The sequence below is a fragment of the Bubalus bubalis genome, chromosome 14, assembly GCF_019923935.1.
Source record: "Bubalus bubalis isolate 160015118507 breed Murrah chromosome 14, NDDB_SH_1, whole genome shotgun sequence".
Classification (NCBI taxonomy): Eukaryota; Metazoa; Chordata; class Mammalia; order Artiodactyla; family Bovidae; genus Bubalus; species Bubalus bubalis.
Window position 1 is genome coordinate 37,135,693 of NC_059170.1, and position 26,194 is coordinate 37,161,886.

The 26,194-nt window shown below is 42.4% G+C and overlaps 1 protein-coding gene across 10 annotated transcripts in view; it reads right to left on the bottom strand.

Moving 5' to 3' along the window:
- Nucleotides 1–26,194, bottom strand: part of DIP2C (disco interacting protein 2 homolog C) — a 310,254-nt gene that overhangs the window by 117,692 nt on the left and 166,368 nt on the right. For 9 of the 10 annotated variants that reach the window (XM_044927925.1, XM_025264059.2, XM_025264062.2 and 6 more), the window contains 3 exons: nt 18,463–18,588; nt 15,352–15,561; nt 1,327–1,461 (listed from right to left, as the gene is read on the bottom strand). In XM_044927925.1, coding sequence (XP_044783860.1) covers nt 1,327–1,461; nt 15,352–15,561; nt 18,463–18,588 — 471 coding nt within the window. Of the gene's footprint in view, nt 1–1,326; nt 1,462–15,351; nt 15,562–18,462; nt 18,589–25,622; nt 25,777–26,194 lie in introns of those variants that run through there. The other variant, XM_025264065.2, reaches the window with a different exon arrangement.

Genomic DNA, 26,194 nt, shown 5'->3' on the forward strand with positions numbered 1-26,194 from the left:
GATGGCATCACCGACTCAATGGACATGAGTTTGAGCAAGCTCCGGGAGTTGGTGATGGACAGGGAAGCCTGGCATGCTGCAGTCCATGGGGTCACAAAGAGTAGGACACAACTGAGCAACTGAACTCAACTGAAGCTGGTTTGGATGAATCAGAGATTATTTCTCAAGGCCACTGAGAAATAATGCTGAGAAATGGTGCTCTAGCTTAAACAGGACACACACATCATCCCAGGACCCAGCTCAGAGCATTCATGTGTTAGGTTTGGGATGTGGCCCAGAATCTGTTTTCCAACAACTGCCCCATGTGGTTTTGATACAAGATGCTATCACACCACTGGACTGGACACCAGATGAATTTACCTGGGGGAGGAGGTGAAGATGATAAATTTCAAAGGCAACAAAGATACTAAAGTGGTGAAGACAAGGACAACAGTAATGATAGATTCAAGAAACAATGGATTTAGTGGAGAACTACACAGACATCAACACTGAGAAGCAGTCCAGAGAAACCAATCATACTGGATACTGGATTGACTCCAGATGTACTAACAGAGAACTCACAATCCAGCGGCCTTGGGCTCTGACCAGAGTGAGGAGGCATCAGCCTGTTGGAGACTGGGTTCAGGCCTCCTCATCACCCCTGAGTCACTGTGTCACAAACACAAGCTCAGTGGTATAGAGGGCACACAGAAGCTACTACAGACATCTTCCAAGTAAAGAACACTTAACATCATCATCAGGTTCCATGCTAACTGTCATGACCCTGGAGGTCAAGGAATGCAGAATAAAGCATGAAGTTCATGTTCCAGCCTGTCACTTCAGAATGGGTAACAGGAAGATGTTAGAGTACGCAAAGATGAAAGATTTGAGGAATAAGAGAACCCCAACAGCTGTACACAAATCACCAACACCTTATTCAACATGGAGGGAGAAAGGGACCCGCTTTCTTCCAAAGTCTAAAGCACCAAACTGCCCATCTCTGTCAATTATTTTGGTTGCGTTAAGCTCCATATTGACCTCCAAGTACCTGGTCATAGTCTTGACGCCTGCACTAATTTTGTAACTGTGGAATCAACATCATTCACCACCAAAAACAGCAGGATTTTATCAAATCTTTTTCTTTTCATGACTAAACTCCTACAACAAGGAGTAACTCTTGCCCTTGGAGACAGTCTGCACTTCCTGTAAATGTGCCACCTTCTAGGGAAGCTCATGAAGGTCCTGATGAGCTCATGAGCCGACTGTGTCCCTAGAAGAAACACATCCAGTCAGGGCACAGAAGGGCACCTGGAATTTACAAAGGAGGAAACTTGCTGGAAGACGTACCATCGCCAGTCTCCATGAGCTCGGCATTGCCATACTTCGGGGCTGTCCGCGACGTCGTGGAGCCTTGCGGCCTTTCTACTTGGATTGCATGTTCTGAGGTGTAAGTGGTTACGTCAGGAGGTGCAGAGTGATTTTCTGCAAAGAAGCAAACTGTAAGTTTTCTGGTAACCATGATACATTTATTATGAAAGCTACATAAGTAGTTAAGTTTTCCAAAATGCCACATCCTAAGACGAGGACAAGATTCTGAATCAAAAACTAGAACAAAAACTTGGGCATAAAGATGGTCTTTACCATAATTTACACTGCTCAACATGAACAAAGTTAGGTAAAACTTCAGACACAATATCACTGCAAGACCCACATCAATGACTCACTGTAACATTTTAATTAGAATAATGTCATCAAGTGGCCAATGGAAGAAGATAGTGTAAGTTATGTGTTTGCTCATAACAGAGTAATTTTCTTGTCTGTCATAGCAGAGGCAGTTAAGAGTTCAAGCTTTAGACATAGAGAGCCTGGGGTTTGACTCCCAATTCTGCAAATTCTTGAGACCCTGGAAAGCATGCTGACCCCTATACTTTGGTCTCTTCATCCATCAAATGGGAAAAATGGTAACTAGTTGCTTGTTGGATACACATATGTAAATGAGTTAACATATGTGAAGTTTGTAATACTACACAGGAGGGGTTATCAAAACTATCCCCAAGAAAAAGAAATGCAAAAAAGGCAAAATAGTTGTCTGAGGAGGTCTTATAAACAGTAGAGAAAAGAAGAGAAGCAAAAGGCAAAGGAGAAAAGGAGAGATATATCCATCTGAAGGCAGAGTTCCAAACATTAGCAAGGAGATAAGAAAGCCTTACTCAATGATCAATGCAAAGAAATAGAAGAAGACAACAGAATGGGAAAGACTAGAGATCTCTTCTAGGAAATCAGATACCAAGGGAACATTTCGTGCAAAGATGGGCACAATAAAGTACAGGAATGGAAAAAAAAAAAAAAAAAAAAGGACAGAAATGGTATGGATCTAACAGAAGCAGACAATATTAAGAACAGGTGGTAAGAATATACAGAAGAACCATACAAAAAGATCTTAATGACCCAAATAACCACAATGGTGTGATTACTCACCTAGAGTCAGACATCCTGGAGTGTGAACTTGAGTGGGCCTTAGGAAGCATCACTATGAACAAAGCTAGTGAAGGTGATGGAATTCCAGCTGTGCTATTTCAAATCCTAAAAGATGATGCTGTGAAACTGCTGGCATTCAATATGCCAGCAAATTTGGAAAACTCAGCAGTGGCCACAGGACTGGAAAAGGTCAGTTTTCATTCCAGTCCCAAAGAAGGGCAATACTAAAGAATGTTCAAACTACCACATAACCGCACTCATTTCAGATGCTAGCAAAGCAATGCTCAAAATCTTTCCAATAGGCTTCAACAGTACGTGAACCAAGAACTTCCAGATGTTCAAGCTGGATTTTAAAAAGGCAGAGGAACCAGACATCAAATTGCCAACATCCAGTGGATCGCTGGAAAAGCAAGGGAATCCCAGAAAACCATCTACTTCTGCTTCACTGACTACGATAAAGCTTTTGACTGTGTAGATCACAACAAACTGTGGAAAATTCTTCAAGAGGTGAGATTACCATACCACCTTACCTGCCTTCTGAGAAATCTCTATGCAGGTCAAGAAGCAACAGTTAGAACAGGACATGGAACAACAGACTGGTTCCAAATCAGGAAAGGAGTACGTCAAGGCTGTATATTGTCACCCTGCTTATTTAACTTCTATGCAGAGTACATCACGAGAAATGCTGGGATGGAGGAAGCACAAGCTGGAATCAAGATTGCTGGGAGAAATATCAATAACCTCAGATATGCAGATGACACCACCCTTATGGCAGAAAGTGAAGAAGAACTAAAGGGCGTCTTGATGAAAGTGAAAGAGGAGAGTGAAAAAGTTGGCTTAAAACTCAACATTCAAAAAACTAAGATCATGGCATCTGGTTCCATCACTTTATGGCAAATAGCTGGGGAATAACTGGGAACAGTGACAATCTTTATTTTCTTGGGCTCCAAAATCATTGCAGATGCTGACTGCATCCATGAAAGTAAAAGACACTTGCTCCTTGGAAGAAAAGTGAAAAAAGTGAAAGTCGCTCAGAGTCTGACTCTTTGAGACCCCACGAACTAGACAGTCCATGGAATTCTCCAGCCCAGAATACTGGAGTGGGCAGCCTTTCCCTCCTCCAGGGGATCTTCCCAACCCAGGGATCAAACCCAGGTCTCCCACATTGCAGGCAGATTCTTTACCATCTGAGCCACAGGGGAAGCCCAAGAATACTGGAGTGGGTAGCCTTTCCTTTCTCCAGCGGATCTTCCCAACCCAGGAATTGAACCAGGGTCTCCTACATTGCAGGTGGATTCTTTACCAACTATCAGGGTAAAGAGCTATCAGGGAAGCCCCCTTTGAAGAAAGGCTATGACAAACCTAGACAGAGTATTAAAAAACAAAGATATTTCTTTGCCGACAAAGGTCCATATAGTCAAACCTATGTTTTTTCCAGTAGTCATGTACGGATGTGAGAGTTGGACCATAAAGATATTTGAGTGTCAAAGAATTGATGCTTTTGAACTGTGGTATTGGAGAAGACTTGAGAGGCCCTTGGACTGCAAGGAGACCAAGCCAGTCAATCCTAAAGGAAATCAACCCTGAATATTCACTGGAAGGACTGATGCTGAAGCTCCAATTCTTTGGCCACCTGATGTGAAGAACTCACTCATTTGAAAAGATCCTGATGCTGGGAAAGACTGAAGTCAGTAGGAGACAAGGACAACAGAGGACAAGATGGTTGGATGGTATCACGACTCAACACACCTGAGTCTGAGCAAGCTCCGGGAGATGAAGGATAGGGAAACCTGTGTGCTGCAGTCCATGGGGTCTCAAAGAGTTAGACATGACAGTGACTAAACAACAAATGTGAAATTCTTAGAATAATTCGTGATAGAAAGTGAACATCTAAAAAATAGTGGCTATTTTAGTATCTGTTTTAGCATGAACAGTATTGAACAGTCCAGTCATTCAAAAAACAATTGTTTACATTTATTGTATGGGACTGCGTTCTGCACATGAGACATGCAGTGGGCCCTCCACACATTACTTGATGATAAAACCTAAGAACTTAAATGGTTAAATGGAGAAAGCACAATTTTGCATTTATTAAGTAAGACATATGACTTCCCTGGTGGTACAGTGGATAAGAACCCATCTGCCAAGGCAGGGAACATGGGTTCAATCCTTGGTTCAGGAACTAAGCCTGTGTGCCACAACGACTGAGCCTGCATGCTGAAACTACTGAAACCTATGAGCCTAGAGCCTGAGCTCAACAAGAGAAGCCACCACAATGAGAAGCCCACAGACAACAGTTAGAGAGTAGCTCCTGTTCTCAGCAACTGGAGAAAGCCCACACGCAGCAAAGACCTAGGCACAACCAACCATAAATAAATATTTTGAGTATGTCAAATGAGACTTGTGATGTCATTTTATACATAGTAAGTTCTAGTAATGGGTATTATACTATTAATTTTGATTTGTTAAGCCTTACGACACAGAAACTAGTAAGATTTAACTAGTTTGTCAAGATTCTGTAATTCCACATGACAAAAGCGTAGTATTTTGTGCTGTTAAAGGGGAACAGGTGCTGGAAAGCCTTTCTCCTGTGGCCACTGTCTACCTTGGCACTACAAATGAAGGCCAGTTTAAACTGTGAACTCACTAATGAAAAGCACAAGAACAAGGGAAAACAGAACACCAAAGAGATCACAGAAAGAACATTTTTTACAGACTGTGCTAAACAAGAAGCCAGGGCATGTTCCAGTTGATTTTGCTGGGAACCTGTATGCCAGGGGACTCAAATTTTAGCTGTTGTGCAAATGTCTGGAAACCACCTCAGTCATGGGTATGGTCCTGAGGTTGCAGGTAATTTTAACAAGTAGGTAGATTGGCAAGACCCGAATCTGCCTGAAGTGAAGAGACTGACTTCTGTGGCAGTGAACATGTATACATTAAGAGATATTACACCAAGTGAGACTTGAGGCCGAGAAATATTAACCTGAACTCCTAGGTAAGCTTCAAATGTACCAACAGTCCAACCAATGCAGGTGCTTGGGCCTCTGGAGCCCCTTGAGCCCAGGCACACTAATCAGCGCCTGGAAAATGTACATGGGAGCTGAGTGCTGGGCCACCAGGAGTCACCTGACTAGTCCTCAGGTCCACGTCTCAGAGCTCATCACCTGGGACCGGTTATCGACTTTCCTATGCCTCCATCCCTCATCCTGTAAAAGGAGGTGATAATGACAGTGCCTACCTCTGAGTGACAGTGGGAATCACACAGATAAAGGGACACAAGCACTGGTGTTACCAGACATGCAGACAGACGTGCCAGGAGAGGAACACACGGGCAGCTCATGGTACCAACAACTACTCTTCCACAGTCTGAGCCTGCAGATCACTGAGAAATAACAGCTGGCATCAGCCCCTAAGCACAGGCCATCAGTAGAGAGCCCAGCTCCCCAATTCTCATCTCCCTGTTCCAGAAGTGCCCAGGCTGTTATGTACTGAACTATGTCCTCTCAAAATTCACACGTTGGAGTCTAGTCCCCAGGTCCTCAGAAGGTGACTGTTTGGAGACAGTGGTCTTTTTAAAATAAATTTATTCACGGTTGTACTGGTTTTCATTGCTGCCTACAGGCTTTCTCTAGTTGTGGGAAGCAAGGGCTACTCTCCAGTTGTGGTGTGTGGGCTTCTTGCTGCAGTGGCTTCTCTTGTTGTGGACCGTGGGGAAGGGCACACGGGCTTTAGTAGTTGTGGTGCAAGGGCTTAGTTGCTCTGTGGCATGTGGAATCTTCCCAGACCAGGGATTGAATCCATGTACCCTGCATTCGCAGGTGGATTCTTAATCACTGGACCACAAGGGAAGTCTGAGACAGTGATCTTTAAAAAGATAATTAAGGCATAAATGAAGCCACCAGGAAGGGCCCTAATTCAATCTAACTGGTGTCCTTGTGAGAAAAGATGAGGTCACAGACACCCACAGAGAAGACAGCTGTCTACATGCCCAGCAGAGGACTCAGAAGAAACTGCTGACACTGTGATCTCAGACTTCCAGCCTCCAGGATTGCAAACCACGGAATGAAAGTTGTTTAAGTTGTGTTTCAAGTGCTTTGTTATGGCTGCTTGAGCCACCTGACATACACCCTTAAGGGAAATTTCTTAGATCACAGCCCAGAAAAAGCTCACCTGTTAGAGAGAGGAGGGTGGGAGTGGGATGCTTTGTCAGACTGCTGAGGACCATTTAAATGACCTCCTTAATATTTCAGACACTACATTCATTCATTCATTCTCTTCATTTTTCCCGCATGTGCTTTTGCCAAACAGACCTTATTTCATGTTTCAATATAATCTAGTTCTCCATGGCTGAGTAGTTAACTCACAGGGGCCTCATATTTCAAATAAAACTACAATAGATGCCAACATATGATGCATAACATTTCAAATCAGCCACATAAGACAAAAGCAGCTAAAACGTTAAGCTTACTGCATTTCCATCTCACTCAGATTTACTTGTTCTTGTTACATGGTAGCCACATCACTGTGATGGCCAACAAGTCTTTGTGCTGAGCGGCCACTTTGAAGGTAGGAAAAGGAACCATTCCAATACATCTGGTGATTAAGACATAGGAGCAGTGACAGCTGCGTGACTTCAACGTGCTTTCCAAATTTATTTATATGCCAGCCCCTCCCCCTCCCCTGCAAACTCCCCACATATGCTGTCACTGCAGGATCATAAACCCAGCAGCTGGCTGCTGTTATGAAGCCAAGAACATTCTGCCACTGCAGTGACACACAGTGCCCTGATTCATCTGGATAAAGATCAGGCCTCCAGGTATTTAACTCTGAGTTCAATACCTATTTTTTGGTAGTGTTTAAAAGACCTTTGTATATAAAAGATGCTCAAGAAACACTTGATGGGTAAGATAAAACAGAGTGTGGCTGAAGGTGCAGGTTCAAAGGTCTAAAGTGCACATCAGCCCCAGGCTTGAGACCTATCAGGTCCAAATGCACCAGGAGCTGAAGACCAAGGATTCTCATCAGAGCAGGTTTGCATCTTCTGAGCCAGATGACCCACCGTTCCTGAGTTCAATTTCCCAAAACTCTTAAAATCAACAGAAAAATGGCAGCCATCTTTCCAGCCCCCTATCAGGTGTCACCTCCTTTGTGACTGCCCCAGAGCTACTGTGACAGCTTTGCACCTGTTCCCTGACAGGTGGGACCTGTTCCATCCACCCTGGTATGGCTTCTGTTCCCAGCAGCTGCCATGGGTTCCTGAAGACCCTGGAATCAAGGCACTAGGGAAAGATGGGAGGGGAGTGTGTTTGGCCTTCTTCCAGGACAGTATCTGCTGTCTTGGCGCCACCAGTACCAGAAGTCCATCTCACTCACTGCATCCCCTCCCATTCGGGATGTTAGTCTGTTACTCTTGCCAACCATCCAACCCTGTGGACGGCTGTTTTAGCCATGACCATTTCAGGGTACTAGCTGACCTTCCTGCTCAGCTCCACCATGGATTCCACGCGTCCTTGAACCACCCCCTTCCCTATCTCCACTCTTGCAGGTGTCCAGCTCAGTCCGGCTCTTGTGTCCTACTCAGATGCTGAAGTTGCCCAACACCCAGCTCACATCGCTTGCACTCAGCAAACATTGGCATGATAGTTCAAAGAATGAATGAACACAAGAATGAGTACACCAGAGCACTTAATGACTGGAGATAACATGCTTCTGTTCCTCACATTGCTAAAAAGCAACTTTCCTTAATTCTGACTAGGGACCTCAGGGGTCCAGTGGTCAGAGAAGCTACTTTCAGCCTGTTATTTTTAGTGCCCAAATAACTTCTAAAATAAGAGAAGAAAAAGGGGAAATCTGTTCTTCATGTGTAGAAAGCTAAGTACTCATTGTCCACTAACTGATGACAAGTAAGGAGAGCCGTGTTAAGGAACCCAGCCTTCCATCTGTCAACAGGGCCCTCTCAAGTCTCCCCTGGTCAATACGACCTCTTCTGTCACTGAGCAGGAAGTGATGTAGGCCCTCAGACCACCCGTCCACCCAGCTGCCCTGGCTTCCTAAGACAACATGGCTGTGCCCTCCACATGGAAGCAGAAAACCGGGTTCCTCAATGGAAACGTGGAGGTAATATTACCCGGTGAAAGGCGCCTGCAATGACGCTGAGGGAAGCAATCAGAGCATCCAGCTTCTCGCTGGAGATGCTGCTTGGCTGCCCACTGTACCAACCTGTCTTCCACGTGCAGGTCACCAGAAGAGCAGGCCTTCCTCCTTGGTTTCCCCCGAAACATCCACCTCCCCAGTTTGACAGAAGTCCCAAAAGGAGGGTTCTACTGGTGTGTCACCCATGTGTCATAGTGACACATGACAATGTAAGTGAAGATTTATCTCCTTACTCTTTAATAATCACTCGGGGACAGAACAGCATGCCCTGGTTACCAATGAGAGCGTGTGTGAAACACTGCTAATGGCAATTCACAGTTGCTTTTCAGATTTGTAGACTAAACCTGGAGATGGTTAGAAAGGGTTCAATATTCAAATATTTCTCTTAGCCAAAGCTCTAAGAAATTGACTTTAGCAGGATTACAAAGGTTCTCAGACCTGGAACGGCCTTCTTCCCACATTTATGCCACAAATATCCCATAAAAATTTGACAGCTACTGTTAGACAAATCTCAGGATAGTCTAATATCAGAACAGAAATCTTTAACTTTTTGTTTTGTATTGGGATATAGCTGATTAACAAACAATGCTGTGATACTTTCAAGTGAACAGGGAAGGCTCAGCCATATGTGTACATGTATCCAGTCTCCCCCAAACTCCCCTCCCATCCAGGCTGCCACATAACATTGAGCAGAGTTCCATGTGTTGTACGGTAGGTCCTTGTTGGGTTATCCATTTTAAATATAGCAGTCAGAAGAGAAACCTTTAACTCCTGACAATAGCTTCTCGACTTTTACATCCACAAACTTAACTTCCTGCCAAAGGGCTCCAACCACCACAGACCTGCAGGACCACAGATGCAGAGAGCTGTGATGAGGACACTGGAATTTTATCATTTATGCTAAGTTTAACTGTATTTCTGTGTGTTTTTAACCAGCAGGTCCAAGCTGGAACAAAAAAGCCAAGGGGAAGCCAGCCTTGGGCGTCACGAGTAGGTGCTTCCACACCCGACAGATGGGGGTCTGGCTCCTGACGACCTCTTACTAGCTGGTGCCATGGGCACCACATCCCCTCCCTAGGCCTCGGCGTTCTCATCAGTGGAGCTGCAGTGCTGACACTTGCTCCTCACTGAGGCTGAGGGCACAAGCAACACTGCACCCACACATTCAGCAACATGGTGACACCGCCATCCTCGTGCTCAAGCCCACAGGCTCTGCTTCTGCCATTTCTCCCCATGTGTGGGGATCCTTTCCTCTCATGAGTTCCAGGAAAGAAATCTGTGAAACTCAAGCGCATAAAGCGTAAATGACTGTTACTACTTCCTGAGTCATACGTATTTCAACTTTGGGAAAAGACAGCATATTAAAAGGCAGAGACATTACTTTGCCAACAAAGGTCCGTCTAGTCAAAGCTATGGTTTTTCCAGTGGTCATGTATGGATGTGAGAGTTGGGCTATAAAGAAAGCTGAGTGCCAAAGAATTGACACTTCTGAACTGTGGTGTTGGAGAAGACGCTTGAGTCCCCTGAACTGCAAGGAGATCCAACCAGTCAATCCTAAAGGAAATCAGTCCTGAATATTCATTGGACAGACTAATGCTGAAGCTGAAATTCCAATACTTTGGCCACCTGATGCAAAGAACTGACTCACTGGAAAATACCCTGATGCTGGTAAATATTGAAGGCACTAGGAGAAGGAGATGGCAGAGGATGAGATGGTTGGATGGCATCACCAACTCAACGGGCACAAGTCTGAGGAAGCTCCGGGAGTTGGTGATGGACAAGGAAGCCTGGCGTGCTGCAGTCCATGGGGTCGCAAAGAGTTGGACACGACTGAGCTGAACTGAACAGATGTCGCTCTGCTCTATGCACCAAGGTGTGAGCAGCAGGCCCCAGGTACTCCTGCAGCATGAAGCATGTCCTGGATAAAGGGTTAGGATAATTATGGGCCAAAAGCCATGACTTTGAATCTAAGTATAAAATTCAAATAAATAAAATCAGTTTCAAGCTGCAAAAGCCCCAAAGCATTTTTGGAGAAAAGCAGCAGGAGCAGACCTGTACCCTGACAACATCAACAGGGCAACAAGGACAGCATGAACAGGACAGACAGAGGCCAGAAGGGCTACGATAATGAGACTAAAGGTGTGGTGCCTGGAGCCAGGATCCCGGGAGTAGTGATGGAGCAGAAGGAGGCCTGCATGACACGTGGCAGTCGAATGCCCAGAACAAGGGTTCTGCTGGTCTGAGGACAGCAGGACCTCGTTAGACAGCTTGATCTCAGGACACAGGCCGGGCTGAGGGGTAGGGTCAAGAGGCACTCTGAAATGTGGATGGGAGAAGGAAGTAAGGATTTGAAAGTCATGAAAGAGCAGGTAGCCTTAAAGACTGTGGGAGTGGATGACATGGGCAAGAACACAAAGAGACAGGATGTGGAGAGGAGCCACCAGAGGAGAGGCAAGGGCAGAGGGGAAGGAGAACCAGGGTGTGGTGCCAGCGGGTGAGGAGAGAAAAAGTAGTCATCGCAACCAGAGCTCTGTTTCCCAGAGGAGAGAAGTGAAGCCACAACAGAGGAAAGAGTTGAGTCAGCAGATGTGGGAGGAGCCAGGATCCAGAATGAGGACAAGAAGATGAGCCTTGGAAAGAAGGAGCTTCCTTTCCCAGAAAAGGAATCACAGCAAAAAAAAAAAAAAAACATGAATGGAGAAAGACAGGGAAACATCTGAGCTGGAAAGGGATCAGTGGTTAGAGATGTTCGACAAGGAGACAGAGACTAAGATCCATGGTGACATTCCCTTAATTTCAGTATCTGTAGATCTCAGCTTTATTATGAACTGATGAAGAAAATGCAGGATTAGAAGCCAAACCTAGGACCTAACTAAAAATTCCCACAGTCATGTTGGCCAAAGAGATATACCTCTCAAGCCAGGCTTCTTTTAGTATAGAATCACCCACAGAGCCACAGAAACACGCAGTAATTGATGGAAGAGTCTCACAGGCCTTGTGTTACCTAATGCAAATTTTCTTTTCCTGCTTACTTTTTCAATAGCATGGTTTAAAATTCTCTACAACAGGAGCTGGCAAACTATGGCTCACGGGGCGGCCTGTCAGCTGTGTTTATAAATGAAGTCTTGCTGGTGAGCAGCCATGCCTGCTGTTCACGCACGGTCTGTTGCTCTTGAGCCAGGGCACTGAGGAACGGCAGCAGGGACTGTATGGCCCACAAAGCCTGACACCCACTCTCTGGCCCTTTCCTGGAAAAACTGGCGGACATTGCCTCTGAATCAGGAAACTCCAGCTGCTGGGGACACCCTGGCCAGGAAGGGAGGCAAGAGTGTTGCAGAGAGACCCCAGCCCCAGTGGTGCAGGCTTTCCTAATACCACCATCCTTGGTGTGTAGTTAGTATTTTAAGATTGTAAATGTCAGAAAAGTATCAGTAAAGAGATTATGAAAGAAGTGATACTATGGATGATTATACATAAATAAATTATGGTTATTTATTACATTCAGCCCTCTGAGCAAATTCCCTAAGAAAACCAGAATCTAGATCCTGAACAAATGCCAGGCTCCAGGCTAATTATGCATCAAGCACATGGAGGCACGTCTACTTGCTTAGCAGGATCGATGCAGGAAACCTGATGAGAATTTCCTTGCTGATACAAACAGCAGAATTCATGCTGATAAACTCTATGATACTCTGGAAATGCAATTACTTCTATGAATATCTGGCTAAGGACAATATACCCCAACACATGCAGATGAAACATACATGAGACAACATTTCAAATGCATCAGTCACAAAGATGACACACACCTTACCTATACATCTGTAGCTCATGAAGAAGTCTCTTTCATTTCCTGACTATACAAATTTTGATGCTGAATGTACAACGTTATCTATTCTGCTTTGTTCTTATTTCTTAATATAGAAATGTATTAATAGTTTCTCCTCACTTTCTCTATTTCCATGTAGCTAATTCCTGTAATATTTTACTCCAGTGCCTTTTTATAAATATGCTTCTTGAAGTTTCAAGTGTTGCTTTAATTCTTCTGGTTACTCTAAATTATGCCCCTTGACTTTTGATAGAGTATTTTAGAGGTACTAATCCTTTGCCAATTGTCTCAGGAACACGGCATGCATGAAGGTTCTGTAAACACGCTCTGGTTTTCTCTCTTGACAATGTGGAGGCCATGTTCTGTCTAGGTTGCAGAGGCCATTGCATAGTGCGTCCATCTTCCTGAGTCACAAATGTGCACACCTCAGGCATTAGCATCTTGTGACAGGGTGCCTCGAGCCCTCACTGTCAGTGCTCAAGTGTGAATACCATCCAGCAGAGCCACAGGAAGAAAGACTCCCTGGAAGGGGACCACGTCATCCACTAAGCCAGTCTGACAGGTGGTGAGTGGCGCCCCTGTGCATCAGGATGGACGTACAAGGACGCAGGACTTCCTTCTAAGACAACACTGCAGAAGTACCACTCACTTGTCTGTCACTTGGTGGTCTCTAACCACTCATTTTCCCTCTGCCCACTGAGTGAGAGACATTTCCACAGACTCTATCCAAGTGCCTCACCTCAAGAGGTGCATTACTCTCTGCACCCAAGGTGCAAAGTGGTGGTTTATTTGACCCTACATTCCTTAAAACACACACGTACACATAATACTTTCTTATTTTGCAGGCTTTTGATGGCCTCAACAAAAGGTCCAATACTGTCAATTCTGAATTTTCACTTCTTTGGCTTTTGTCACAGGGATAAAAAAAATATTAATTCTCCTTTTCTTCTTATTTTGCCACTGCTTTTTTTCAACAAAATTTGTTTTGCATTTATAGAAAATTCCTAGATATTCTAGGAGCTTATCTTTGTGCCAAATTAGAAATTAGTGAAATGTCACATACACAGAAGCTCTCTTTTAGTTACACTGAGGCTTAACACACATGAGTAATGCAACCTTTTATAGTCTGGGTAGGTTAAATTATCTGTGCTATAATTTCCTCCAATGTTCCGTGTGTAACTTCATAAAGTGAGAAACAAATGCAGGGAGTAATATGTCCAAAATTATGTATTTCTCTTGGTAAGATTGAAGATATTTCCTTAAAAGTGAACTGAATCAGGAAACACACATTCCCAAGGTCAGAGTGAGGGGCAGAGGCGGAAGGAGCTTCATGCCCCACCTGTGCATGTGGCTGCTGGATGCAGCTCGCTGACAGCGCCGAGGGACTGTCTCAGGTTCCTAAACACTTGGGAAGAATTTTAGTGTCCAAAAATATGTAATTGTCACAGTTTCTCTGATTTCAAATAGAGTTTCTCAGTACACAGTAACCAACATATGCTACCAAAAATGTTTTAAACTCAAATTTAATAATGCCACTTTGCATGTGAGCATTACTTTAAAAACTGTGAAGAATTTTCCTATTTTCCCCTTTTTATTCGCAATGGAAAGGTGGCAAAGGAAGGACAGATCATTCCTCTTCTTTCCACTAACAAACTAGAGCAGGCCAACAGTGACTGCTGAGGAAGCCAGCCCTCCCTGTGTCCCGCTGGGAGACAATCGGCCTCACTGCTGATTCTGGAAAGGCTGCGGCTTTTAACCTCAGCTGCACACTGAGCAAGCGCCACTGGGGCCAATTCCTAGAAGTCAGTATGGAACTCCTCTGACTGTCATGGAGACAGTAATCTAGAAAAAAATACTGTGTGAATGTGAATCTGAGAAGGTGGCAGAGTATCGAATTCATTCATTTCACTAGCCTATTTTCTAAATGGGAATTTTTTGGATATGAGGCTAGATGTGGGAGGAGGACATGCACCTGCCTTGTGCTCAGTGCTCAGCCACTGCACTGGTGTCCCTGGACGTGGCTGACCCTGTTCCACATCATTTGAATGGAGAACATACTGAACCATCTTGGCACCAAGTTCAAAGCAAGTGATTTATTTTTATGAATATTAATATTATTTAAGTATTTAAAAATCTCAATCCTACAGCTGGAAATGGATAAGAATAGATCTGGAGCTCATACACCAGATGAATGTGGCACAGTGAGTGTCAGGCGAGGGTAGAGGCAGCGACAGACACCGTCAGGTACTCCAGGTTCACGAAGCCCCAGTGCTCATTCAATACACTCTTTCCCTCTAACAACTCTTACTTAATCTCCTTTTTTACAGTTTTCAAACACCTTGCCAATGCTTCCTAACTCTGTGCTTTTTTAAATACAAAGGATCCCACTTCTCATAACCTAACATACATTCTGGGAACCACCCCAGAAATCTGAATGCCTACAGCAGAAAACTGCTATAATGATGAAAGCCTCCCCTTTTGAAAGCCTCCCCTTTTCAAAGTAAGGGCAAACTCACTCTCAAGTGCCCAGTCATGCTTATTAGTCATGATTAAAATGTTACTTAGGAGTGCATTATAGCATGAGGAGAAGAAAATGTGTAACCAGATATGGCTGCATGTTTCCCTAATGAGCAAGAATGCATTCCTCTACGAACAGAAAACTTCTAAATTATAGTTCTAGAAGACGTCTAGGATGTAAAAAATAGTAAAAACCAAGGGTTTCACAGAACAGTAAAGCCAATGCAGCAAAGCAGCCCAGGAGCGGAAACAGGTCTGACCTGTCCCTCGAGTGGGTTCTGAGGCCACGATGCACAGACAGGGAAAATGCAAACTAAAAAGGGTAGGGACACTCAGCAGCCACTCAGATGCACGGACAGGGAGAACAGCGCAGCCGGCTGCTGCGAGGCACTCACCTATGTGTGTCTGCGCCAGGACGTCAGCCAGCCTGTGGGCAGCGCCGCTGCCCCCACTCTGGGTGGAAGACGACGAGGTCGTGGAGGTGGTGGAGCCATGGATGGCCTGGCTGATCCAGTGCTCCATGTTGATGCTGCCCTGGCTGGACGTGGGAGTCCCCTGTGAGTCGCCCTGGACCGAGCCTTCGTCTTCTGAGCCAGAGGAGGTATCTGTGGGACAGAGGCAGTTAGCTGCGACTGGGGCAAGCAGCACTCCCAGGCCCAGGCCCTCTCCAAACACAGACCCACCCCCACACACTAACTGGTAAATGACCTTCGAACACTCTTGAAAAGTCACAAGCTTTTCAGGTGACAAATTATTTTTCAGTACAGCGAGGTCTTCATCCAGAGCACCTTACCTTACATATATATGCCAGAGTCTTCTTGACATTCCAAACTCTAAGACATCCTCACCTGTCCTCCACTCAAGATGCTGGGGATAACCAGATGTTTTTCTGTGCACTCAGACACCAAGCAAGAAGGCCATGGTGGTATTTTCTAAGACACTAAGCTTTAAAGTGTTCAAAGTGTGATGCTCTGTAGCCCTTCTTTATTCAAAGTATTTCTCTGAGCCATATGCTATTTTAAGTTGTGTGTGAGTGTGGCAGGTTGTAAATAAAAAATTTTATAATGATAGTGTTGGCATTTATGATTGTACAAAACTATCTCAAGACTCTAAATGACAGCTTACAAGATGTATTATACAGTATACCTGAAAATGCTAACCAAACAATTAAATGCACCAAAAATGACATTTCCAATAATGTTATTTTATATTTTGCAAAGACACTTGTACAGGATTTGTTCTCCTGGAAGTTCTGTCTTTCATCATGAATGACACAGTAACACCCCAGAGGATGGAGTCAACATAAAGAAAAGCGCACGCACAAATAAATCACACACACCTTGTACTTCAGACTCAGTATTTCCCATAAAAAGTGGCTCAGAAAAATGTCCAACTCCCTGAATATTGTCTAGTTTCAAAGATCTGGTTAAAATATATTTGAAGTGGGTTTGTTATCCATGTAAATCCGTTCTGTTTGTTATACACATACAAAATTAAAATTTTCACATTTATATTTTGGCAAATTATAACCACAAACTAAACAAATAGGATTAAGTATACTAATTATGGTTGTATCTGACTCTTTGCAACCCCATGGACTGTAGCCCACCAGGATCCTTTGTTTATGAATTCTCCAGGCAAGAATGAATACTGCAGTGAGTTGCCATTCCCTTCTCCAGGAGATCTTCCCGACACAGGGACTGAACTCGGGTCTCCTGCATTGTAGGCAGATTCTTAGCCATCTGAGCCATCAGTGAATCCCGTGCTGATTTAAAAACAGTTCAAATTACATGTTATGGCTCAGAATTAAGAAATGAAGGAATGTAAGGAAATCAGCAAAAAGGACTCCCTTTCCTATTAGAAAATTCTATTCTTGAGATAAAGAACATTTCTTGTATTATCTTTTAAGAAAACACAAAATAACTAAGTTTTATATTTAAATTTTGTCTTACAAAGTTCAGAACTTTCATTTTTGAAGGCATGAGAAGTTGAAGAGTGGTCTGAATTAGTACCGGACATACCTGATCACATCCCTAAGCTGAAGTACGTGCTTCTATTACCCTCACTGCTTGCAGACACTCAGGACTAAACTTTACAAGACTCCAAAAGGTGCTTTATATATTCAACTATTCTTATTCCACCTAAATTTCTCTTGTGAACAAAGGGGTGTGCCAGGTAACTTAGGTCTGCAGAAAAGAGAGTGGCAACCACACCATGAATAATGCTGGAACAAGAAACACACACACACATACATACATACATACATGCAAAATCAAGTAAATTAGGCTCAATCCTTTGTGTTTCTAACAGATACCTGGACATTTAATTTTGTGCTTCACTTCGGTTTTGAAGATAATAACATGTGCGTGCGTATGTGCGTGCTAAGTCGCTTCAGCCGTGACCGACTCTTTGCAACCCTATGGGCTGTAGCCCTTCAGGCTCCTCTGTTCATGGGATTCGCCACAAGAACACTGGAGTAGGTTGCCATGCCCTCCTCCAGGAGATCTTCCCAACACAGGGATTGAACCCATGTCTCTTGTGTCTCCTTCATTGGCAGGCGGGTTCTTTACCTCTAGTGCCACATGATATAGATTATAATTATTTGCACAGAGTTAAGTAGAGAAATTAGGTAGTTACATAAAATTCAAGATTAAACAAAAGCAGAAATATAAATGGGGTATTACCTTCAACCATATATATGAGGGGTAGACAGACCTGTGGACCAAACTCTCTGCCTATTTTCATTCATGACAAAGTATTATTGGCACAGAGCTACGTCTTTCACTGATATGCTGCCCTTGGCAGCTTTAGTAACTCAATGGCAAAGCAAGCAACTGTGATACCCAAAAATACTATCTGCACTTTACAGCAAAAACTGATGTCACCAGATTTAAATAACTGCCTGAAAGTGAAAGTCACTCAGTCGTGTCCAACTCTTTGCGACCCCATAGACGAGACAATCCATGGAATTCTCCAGGCCAGAATACTGGAGTGGGTAGCCTTTCCCTTCTACAGGGGATCCTCCCAACCCAGGGCTCGAACCAGGGTCTCCTGCATTGCATGCAGATTCTTTACCAACTAAGCTACCAGGGAAGTAACTGCCTAAATTTTTCAATTAATTCAATTTCTTAACAGAACATTACAACCTACTGATAGTTTGAAGACTTGAGAATATGCATACACCAGTCTAAGCAGAGAAGAAATCCAACTTCTCTTGCTGTGTGAAGAATTCAATTTTATAGGACTTTAACAAAAGTCTGTATCATATTTATGAGTCTAAAATCTTAAAATGCATATTTATATAGACATTATAATGCATACATAATCATGCTAATTTTCCTTTCGAGTTTAATTTAGAGCATATACACTGCTTCTGGACTGCTGGTTCTCAAAAGCCTGAATTATAGCATCATGATTTTGAAAGCTAAAGAGACTGCAGTTGCTGGCACAAACCTAATTCTAAGGCATGCTCAACCTCTCTGAAGCCAACAAGGCCTGCTGCTCACCTGGGGGTGTGTAGGCATCCATCGAAGTCTGCACAACCAAGGACCTGCGTTTGGAAGGCATAGGCACTGCCATCTTCCTTTCTTTGTGTTTAGCGAGCGCAGCCTGGACAGCTTCTGTATGGACGTCTGAAATAAAGCGGGAGCTCAATCACTCCATTGTTTGAAGACAGCCCCAAGGCCCCAAGCTTCTCTGCCTTGTTTCTGTTCCTGTGACAGAGTCTATCTTCCTACAGACACTGTCACAAATGCAAGAGTGGGGAAGGAAGGAAAGTAAATATAAGCCTGACAGTTTGAAAGCTCCAGGAAAAAGGCATTCAAATTCATTTGCAGACTTTTAACTATTCATTTTATTACCCTAGAATCTATATAATCAGATACTGGATGTAAATCTCTGTGTTTTTTTTCTTAGTCCTTGATCTTCAAATGTTTTTTCATGGGTCACATTTTCCAGCTTCAAAATTCATTTCCATGTCTGTTAAGGGAAGTATGTACACCTGATATGTACAGTAATGATTTTAGCTAACAGTTTAAACATCAGTTATGCAGCAGTCCTTATATTAGGTAATCTTTGTATATTAACCCATTACATTAACTCCACCCATCTTTTTTAATGCCTGTTTTGTAAGATAGTGGCCTCAGGACTGGGTGTGGAGAATCAGGTGGACAAGGTACTATCTGTCACATAGGTCACTTTCTAAAGCGCCAAGCCAAAGACAGACAAGAGACCATCAAATGGGATAGGAATGGAAATCAGATAAAAAGACTGAATGGCTACTTAATTTTGAAGCCAGGGAAGAGATCTATTAATGGGAAATCTGAATAGTAAGGCGAGAGCCTCCAAGACAGGGAAAAACTAACTCAAAGGCCCTGCACTGTGCATAAGGGTGGTGCCAGCAAGACACATACAGCACCAGCCAAGGGACCCACCAGGATGAGGGCTTTGCAGGAGTGGTTTTAAGTCTGACAGGGAAGCATGGGCTTGAGGAGTAAGAGTGGATGAGGGATCATCCTGGCTGCTGGGAAGGTGCCATCTAGAGAAAGAGAGAGGAGCCAGGAAAGCGGCCAGAAGGCAGCAGTCAGGGTATGACTACACTCACCAACTTCCACACGTTCTATGGAGGAGGCTCTCGTTATTCCCATTTCACAAACAAGAAAGCAAAGGTGTAAAGCTCTCCCAGTTTAACTTGTAAGTGGCAATGACTGGGTGTGAACCAGGTGTGAGCACCTCCAGGGCCCACATCTTCACCACTAACCACACTGTTATGTAACTGCTCCTAAGAAACCCCATCCTGTTAACATTTGAGAGTCAGGGCAAATACAGACCAGCCCTCAGGCCAGATGCAGCCTGCATTCTCCTTGTAATAACGTTTCACTGGAACAGCGAGGCGTCATTTCTGTGTGTGTCATCTATGGCTTCTTCTATATTGTAAAGCAGGGCTGAGCAGTTGTGACGGAGACCATAATGGCCTAGAAAGCTAGAAATATTTGCTATCTGGCCCTTTACAGAAAATATTTGCCAACAGTTGTTCTAGACCATATCACATACCAAACACAATGACTTTATTATTTTTTGTTCAGATTGTGTGTGTACTGCTCTTCTCTCCTCACCTAAATTCAAAGTACTTTAAGACAAAAACCCAGTTTCTGGTCACTCTTAAACTCCTCGATTGAAAACTAGTGACTGAATGACTTGAATTTACATTACTGAACAAAACTAAAGGGCTCATTAATGAGCACACTGGTTCTCCACACATCAAACACTTTGCTTTATATATTTCTCCTTCTTAAGTTTTCGGATGTAATTTCAAGTTTACAGAAAATAATCTGCAAGGATAGTACAGAGAACTCTGGTATAACTTTTACACAAACTCACCATTTATATTTGACCCCACTGCTTTCTTTAAATAAGTTCTTCCCCTAATCATGTGAAAATAAACTGCAGCTACCATATTTTTCTATACCTAAATATTTCAACATATTTCCTATAAACAAAGATATTCTCCTACATAATGTGAATTCTCAAAATTGGGAAATGTAACAATGATAGCCTTTGTGTGTGTGTGCTAAGTCGCTTCAGCTGTTTCTGACTCTGCGACCCTATGGACTGCAGCCTGCCAGGCTCCTCTGTCCATGGGATACTCCAGGCAGGAATACTGGAGTGGGTTGATGTACCCTCCATCCTCCTCCAAGGGCTCTTCCAGCAAACAAACCTATATCTCTTACACCTACCTGCATTGACAGGTGGATTCTTTACCACTAGTGCCACCCAGGAAATCCAATGATATACTACCATCATCTAATTCAAACTGCAAGTTCAAATGGTGCCAAATGTCCCAGTAACTTCCTTTGCAGTTATTCTGTCTTTCTAGTCTGTGATTCAATCCAGGATCATGGGTACACGTATTTATTAGATTTTCTTTGCCCTTGTAGATTTGGACCAGTTTCCCAGCTTCTGCATTTCATGAAACTGGCCATTTTAAAGGATCAGTCAATTCAGTCACTCAGTTGTGTCCGACTCTCTGCAACCCCATGGACTGCAGTATACCAGGCTTGCCTGTCCATCACCAACTCCCGGAGCTTGCTCAAACTCACGACCATCGAGTCAGTGATGCCATCCAACCAACTCATCCTCTGTCGGCCCCTTCTCTTCCTGCCTTTAATCTTTCCCAGCATGGGAGTCTTTTCCACTGAGTCAGTTTTTCGCATTAGATGGCCAAAGTATTGGAGTTTGAGCTTCAACATCAGTTCTTCCAATGAATATTCAGGACTGATTTCTTTTAGGACTTTAAAGGATACAGGCCAGTTATTTTGTAGATTGTCTTCAGCCTGGGTTTTCTGATATTTCCTCATGACTAGATGCAGACCATGCATTTTAGTGGGGACTTCACATAAGTCTGTACCCTACTGATGGAGTTAACTTTGGTCCTTAGTTAAGGTGCTGCTATGAACATAGGGGTGCATGTATCCTTTTAAATTATAGTTTAATGATCTTTGTTTCTAATTTCAAATTCCAATTGTTTATTGCTGGTATGCAAGTGGCTTTTTTAATATTAACCTTATATTTCACAACCTTGCTATAATCACTTATGAGTTTTCGATTTTTTCTTGCTTCTTTAGGGCTTTCTACATAAACAATCACATCACTCCAAACATGTATACTTTTAATTTCCTTTACTTAGCCTATTGCATTAGCTAAGACTTTCAGTATGATGTTGAAAAGTAATGATGATGGGACATTTTTACCACGTTGTTGATCTTAGTGGGAAGTCTCACCACCAAATATTAACTAATTTTTTTCATATTCTTCATCAAATTGAGGATGTTCTCCCCTACTCCTAGACTGCCAAGAATTCTTGTCATAAATGGGTACTGGATTTTGTGAAATGCTTTCTCTGCATCTATTGACAGGCCTTTTTTTTCTTTAGCCTGTTGATAGGATAGATGACATTAACTGATTTTCCACTGTTAACCCAGCTTTGTATACCTGGAATAAATCCCACTTGGTTGTGTTGTGTAACAGCTTCTGTTTTTGGATTTGATTTGCTAATATTTTCTTGAGGAATTCTGCACCTATGTTCATGAGAGATACGAGTCTGTAGATTTCCTTTCTTGTAATATCTTTGTTTAGTTTTTGTATTAGGTTAATGCTTGCCACACAGAATAAATTAGGAAGTAGCCCCTCTGCTTTTATCTGCACAAAGAGAATACAGGACACAGGTACAACTTCTTCCATAAATGTCTGATAGACTCAGCAGTGAACCTATCTGGGCCTGGTGCTTTGGAAGGCTATTATTGTTTCAGTGTTTTTAATAGACATAGGCCTATTTAGATGGCTTCTTTCTTCTTGGGTGAGTTTTGGCAGATTGTATCTTTCAAGGAATGGGTCATTTTCATCTAGGTTTTTGTATTTGTATTCACAGAGTTGTTTGTAATATCCCCATAATATTCTTTTATTGTCTATGGGATTAGTAGTAATGTTAATTTTTTCATTTCTGACATTAGTAACTTGTGTGTTTTCTATTTTTTCTTAACCTGCCTAGAGTATCAGTTTTAATGATTTTTTAAACAGGATTTAGGCTTGATTTTCTCTATTGCTTTGTTTTCAATTTCATTATTTCTCCTTTTATTTATTTTCCTCTTTTAATTTACTTTCCCTACTTTTCCTGGTTTATTAATGCTTCTTGAAGCTTTTCAACTATACCATTCAATGCTGTACGTCTTCCTCTAAGCAATGCTTTTGTTACATCCCACAAATTTTGATCCTCTGTATTTTCATTTTCTCTTCAAAATATTTTAAAACTTCTTAGAATTCTTCTTTGACCCAAATGTTATTTAGCAGTGTGCAGTTTAACCTCAAAGTATGTGGGAATTTCCCAGTTACCTTTCTATTACTGATTTCCAGTTTAGTTCCATTGTGGTCTGAGAGTATACTTTGATTTCTTCCACTTTCAGTGTTAGGAGTTATTTTAAGGCCCAGAATATAGTCTATCTTGAGGTATCCAGCATGAGAACGTGTATTCTGTTATTGTTGGATGTCAATTAAATCCAGCTGATTGATGCCCTTACTGACTTTCTGCCTCTGGATCTGTCAATTATCAATACAGAGATGTTAAAGTCTTTGTCCATTTATTCCGGTTTTACTGGTTCTTGTCTCACATGTTTTTTCATATTTTGTTGTTGGGCATGTACACATTAAGTATTATTGTATCTTCTTAAATAACTGACCCCTTTACAATTATGCAATGCTCTTTTCTCTGATAATTTTCCTTGCTCTGAAGTCTGCTCTACGTGAAATTAATAATAGTTACTCATGCTTCTGGATTAGTGTCCACACTGTATCCTTCTACATCTGTGTCTTTCTATTTCAAGTGGATTTCTCAAATAGACAATATAAGTGGGTTCTGCTTCTTACCCACTCTGACAGTCTCCACCTTCTATCTGGTGTACTTAGATCACTTAGTAACAAAGTTATTATTGACATACTTGGATTACTATTTACCATGTTTGTTACTGTTTTCTGTTTGTTGCATTTATTCTTTGTATTCCACTCTTTTCCTGCCTTTTCTAGCTTTAACTAAGTATTTTATAGGATCCCATTCTTCTTCTCTTCTGGCGTATCAATTATACTTCATGTTTAAACTGCTTTCAGTGATTGCCCTTGAGTTCATAATATATATTTCACAATTAATCTGAGTTCACTTTCAAATAACACTGTAACTCTAGGGTGGTATGAATACCTTACAACAGAGTATTTCTAGTTCCTCTCTCCTGTAACATTGTTTTCATTCATTCACTAATTAATATGCTATCACCCAAATGTTAATCTGTAAGATCAACTGTGTATGTTAGTCACTTCAGTTGTGTCTGACTCATTGCAATCCTATGGACCACAGACCACCAAGCTCCTCTGTCCATGGATTCTCCAGGCAAGAATACTGGAGAAGGTTGCCATGCCCTTCTCCAGGAGATCTTCCTGACCCAGAGATTGAACTCACATCTCTTAAGACTCCAGCACTGAAAGGAGGGTTCTTTACCATTAAGAATAAGAAAAACAAAGGATTTTATCTTCATCTATTCCTTCTCCAGCATTCTTCCTTTCTTTATGCAGACCTGAGTTTCTGACCTATCCACCTTTAGTCTATCAATGAGTTAATTCTTCATTTCTGCTACAGTGTTTCTGAATTCTAGCAATGTCTTTAGTCTTTCAGAGTTTCCATTATCCACGCCCAATTCTGGGATCAGCAGTTTGCCCAACGACCTCAGTTCTTTAATGCCTCAAAGAAGGGTTGCTGGCAGGTCAAGAAACAACAGAACTGGACATGGAACAACAGACTGGTTCCAAATCGGGAAAAGAGTATTGTCACCCTGCTTATTTAACTTATATGCAGAGTACATCATGCAAATGCCAGGCTGGATGAAACACAAGCTGGAATCAAGATTGTCAGGTGAAATATCAATAACCTCAGATACGCAGATGACACCACCCTTATGGCAGAAAGTGAAGAACTAAAGAGCCTCTTGATGAAAGTGAAAGAGGACAGTGAAAAAGTTGGCTTAAAACTCAACATTCAGAAAACTAAGATCATGGCATCCGGTCCCATCACTTCATGGCAAAGAGATGGGGAAGCACTGGAAACAGTGAGAGGCTTTATTTTCTTGTGCTCCAAAATCACTGCAGATAGTGACTGCAGCCATGAAATTAAAAGACGCTTGCTCCTTGGAAGAAAAGCTATGACAAATCTAGACAGCATATTAAAAAGCAGAGACATTACTTTACCCACAAAGGTCCGTCTATTCAAAGCTATGGCTTTCCCAGTAATCATGTATGGATGTCAGAGTTGGACTATAAAGAAAGCTGAGCACAGAAGAATTGATGCTTTTGAACTGTGGTGTTGGAGAAGACTCTTGAGAGTCCCTTGGAATGCAAGGAGATCCAACCAGTCAACCCTAAAGGAAATCAGTCCTGAATATTCGCTGGAAGGACTGATGCTGAAGTTGAAACTCCAATACTTTGGCCACATGATGTGAAGAACAGACTCGTGGGAAAAGACCCTGATGCTGGGAAAGACTGAAGGCAGAAGAAGAAGGGGACGATGAGGATGAGATGGTTGGATGGCATCACTGACTCAATGGACATGAGTTTGAGCAAGGTCTGGGAGCTGGTGATGGACAGGCAGGCCTGGTGTGCTGCAGTCCACAGGGTCTCAAAGAGTCAGACAGACTGAGGGACTGAACTGAAGCCTTTTCTTGTATAAGGATTGTGTATGAGGATTTCTGTGCTTCCACCACATGCCCAAGTGGAAACCAAATCTATATCCTCTATTCCATTTTTTTCCGCATTATTTTCTCATTTCTTCTTTCTGTAAACTCATTCAATTTCTCTTTTCTGTCTTCTTAAGTTAAATCCTTATTTAATTTCCAGTATTTTTTGGTAACTATTGTATCAATGTCTAAGTACTGTTTTGGTGTATTCCATAAATTGATTAATCACTTTTTTTTTTTTACCTGAAATATAAATCCTCTTAACACGTCCCTGCTTCAACCTGAAACCTACCCCAACCCAACTACCTATACATATTTCTGAAATCCAACTCTGTGTCTTTTTTCTGTTAAATGACTAGGCATAACTATCAAGCTTTATTAGTTTTAGACAAGCAGACCTTTAAAAACTGTCTTCAGCTGCATCTTCTGCCTTCTCCTCCATATTTACACAACCTTCGGCACAACCTAGCACAGCACTATGAAAGACAACTTTCTGCTGTGGTGGTGATTTTCCATATCTGCACTGCCCAGTATAGTAGTCACTTGTCTTTAAAACGTGGCTAGTAAAAAAAGCACAGAAACAGAATTTCAAATCTTATTTAATTTCATTAATTTAAATATAAAATTTCTCCTGTGCATACTGACCACCATGCTGGATGATTCAGCTTTACAGAGACAGCTTGTCTTTTACTAGGAATGCTAAGTGGAGTATGCAGTCTAATTTAAGTCTTCTAAATAAGAAAATGTTATTTTTTGATTTATACCCCAAAATTGATGAAAACCTTTAAAATTTTACTTATGGGATTAATGCTTTGATACTTACTGAATTAGAAAGGAAACTGAAAAACTTTTAAAAATACACGACTTCATAATCACGGATTCCACTGGCTGTAAGAATAACATCATCATGTCAGGCAGCCTCTGGAAAAACCCACTGTACATTCACTAAAGAATGAGACTAAAAGAGGCA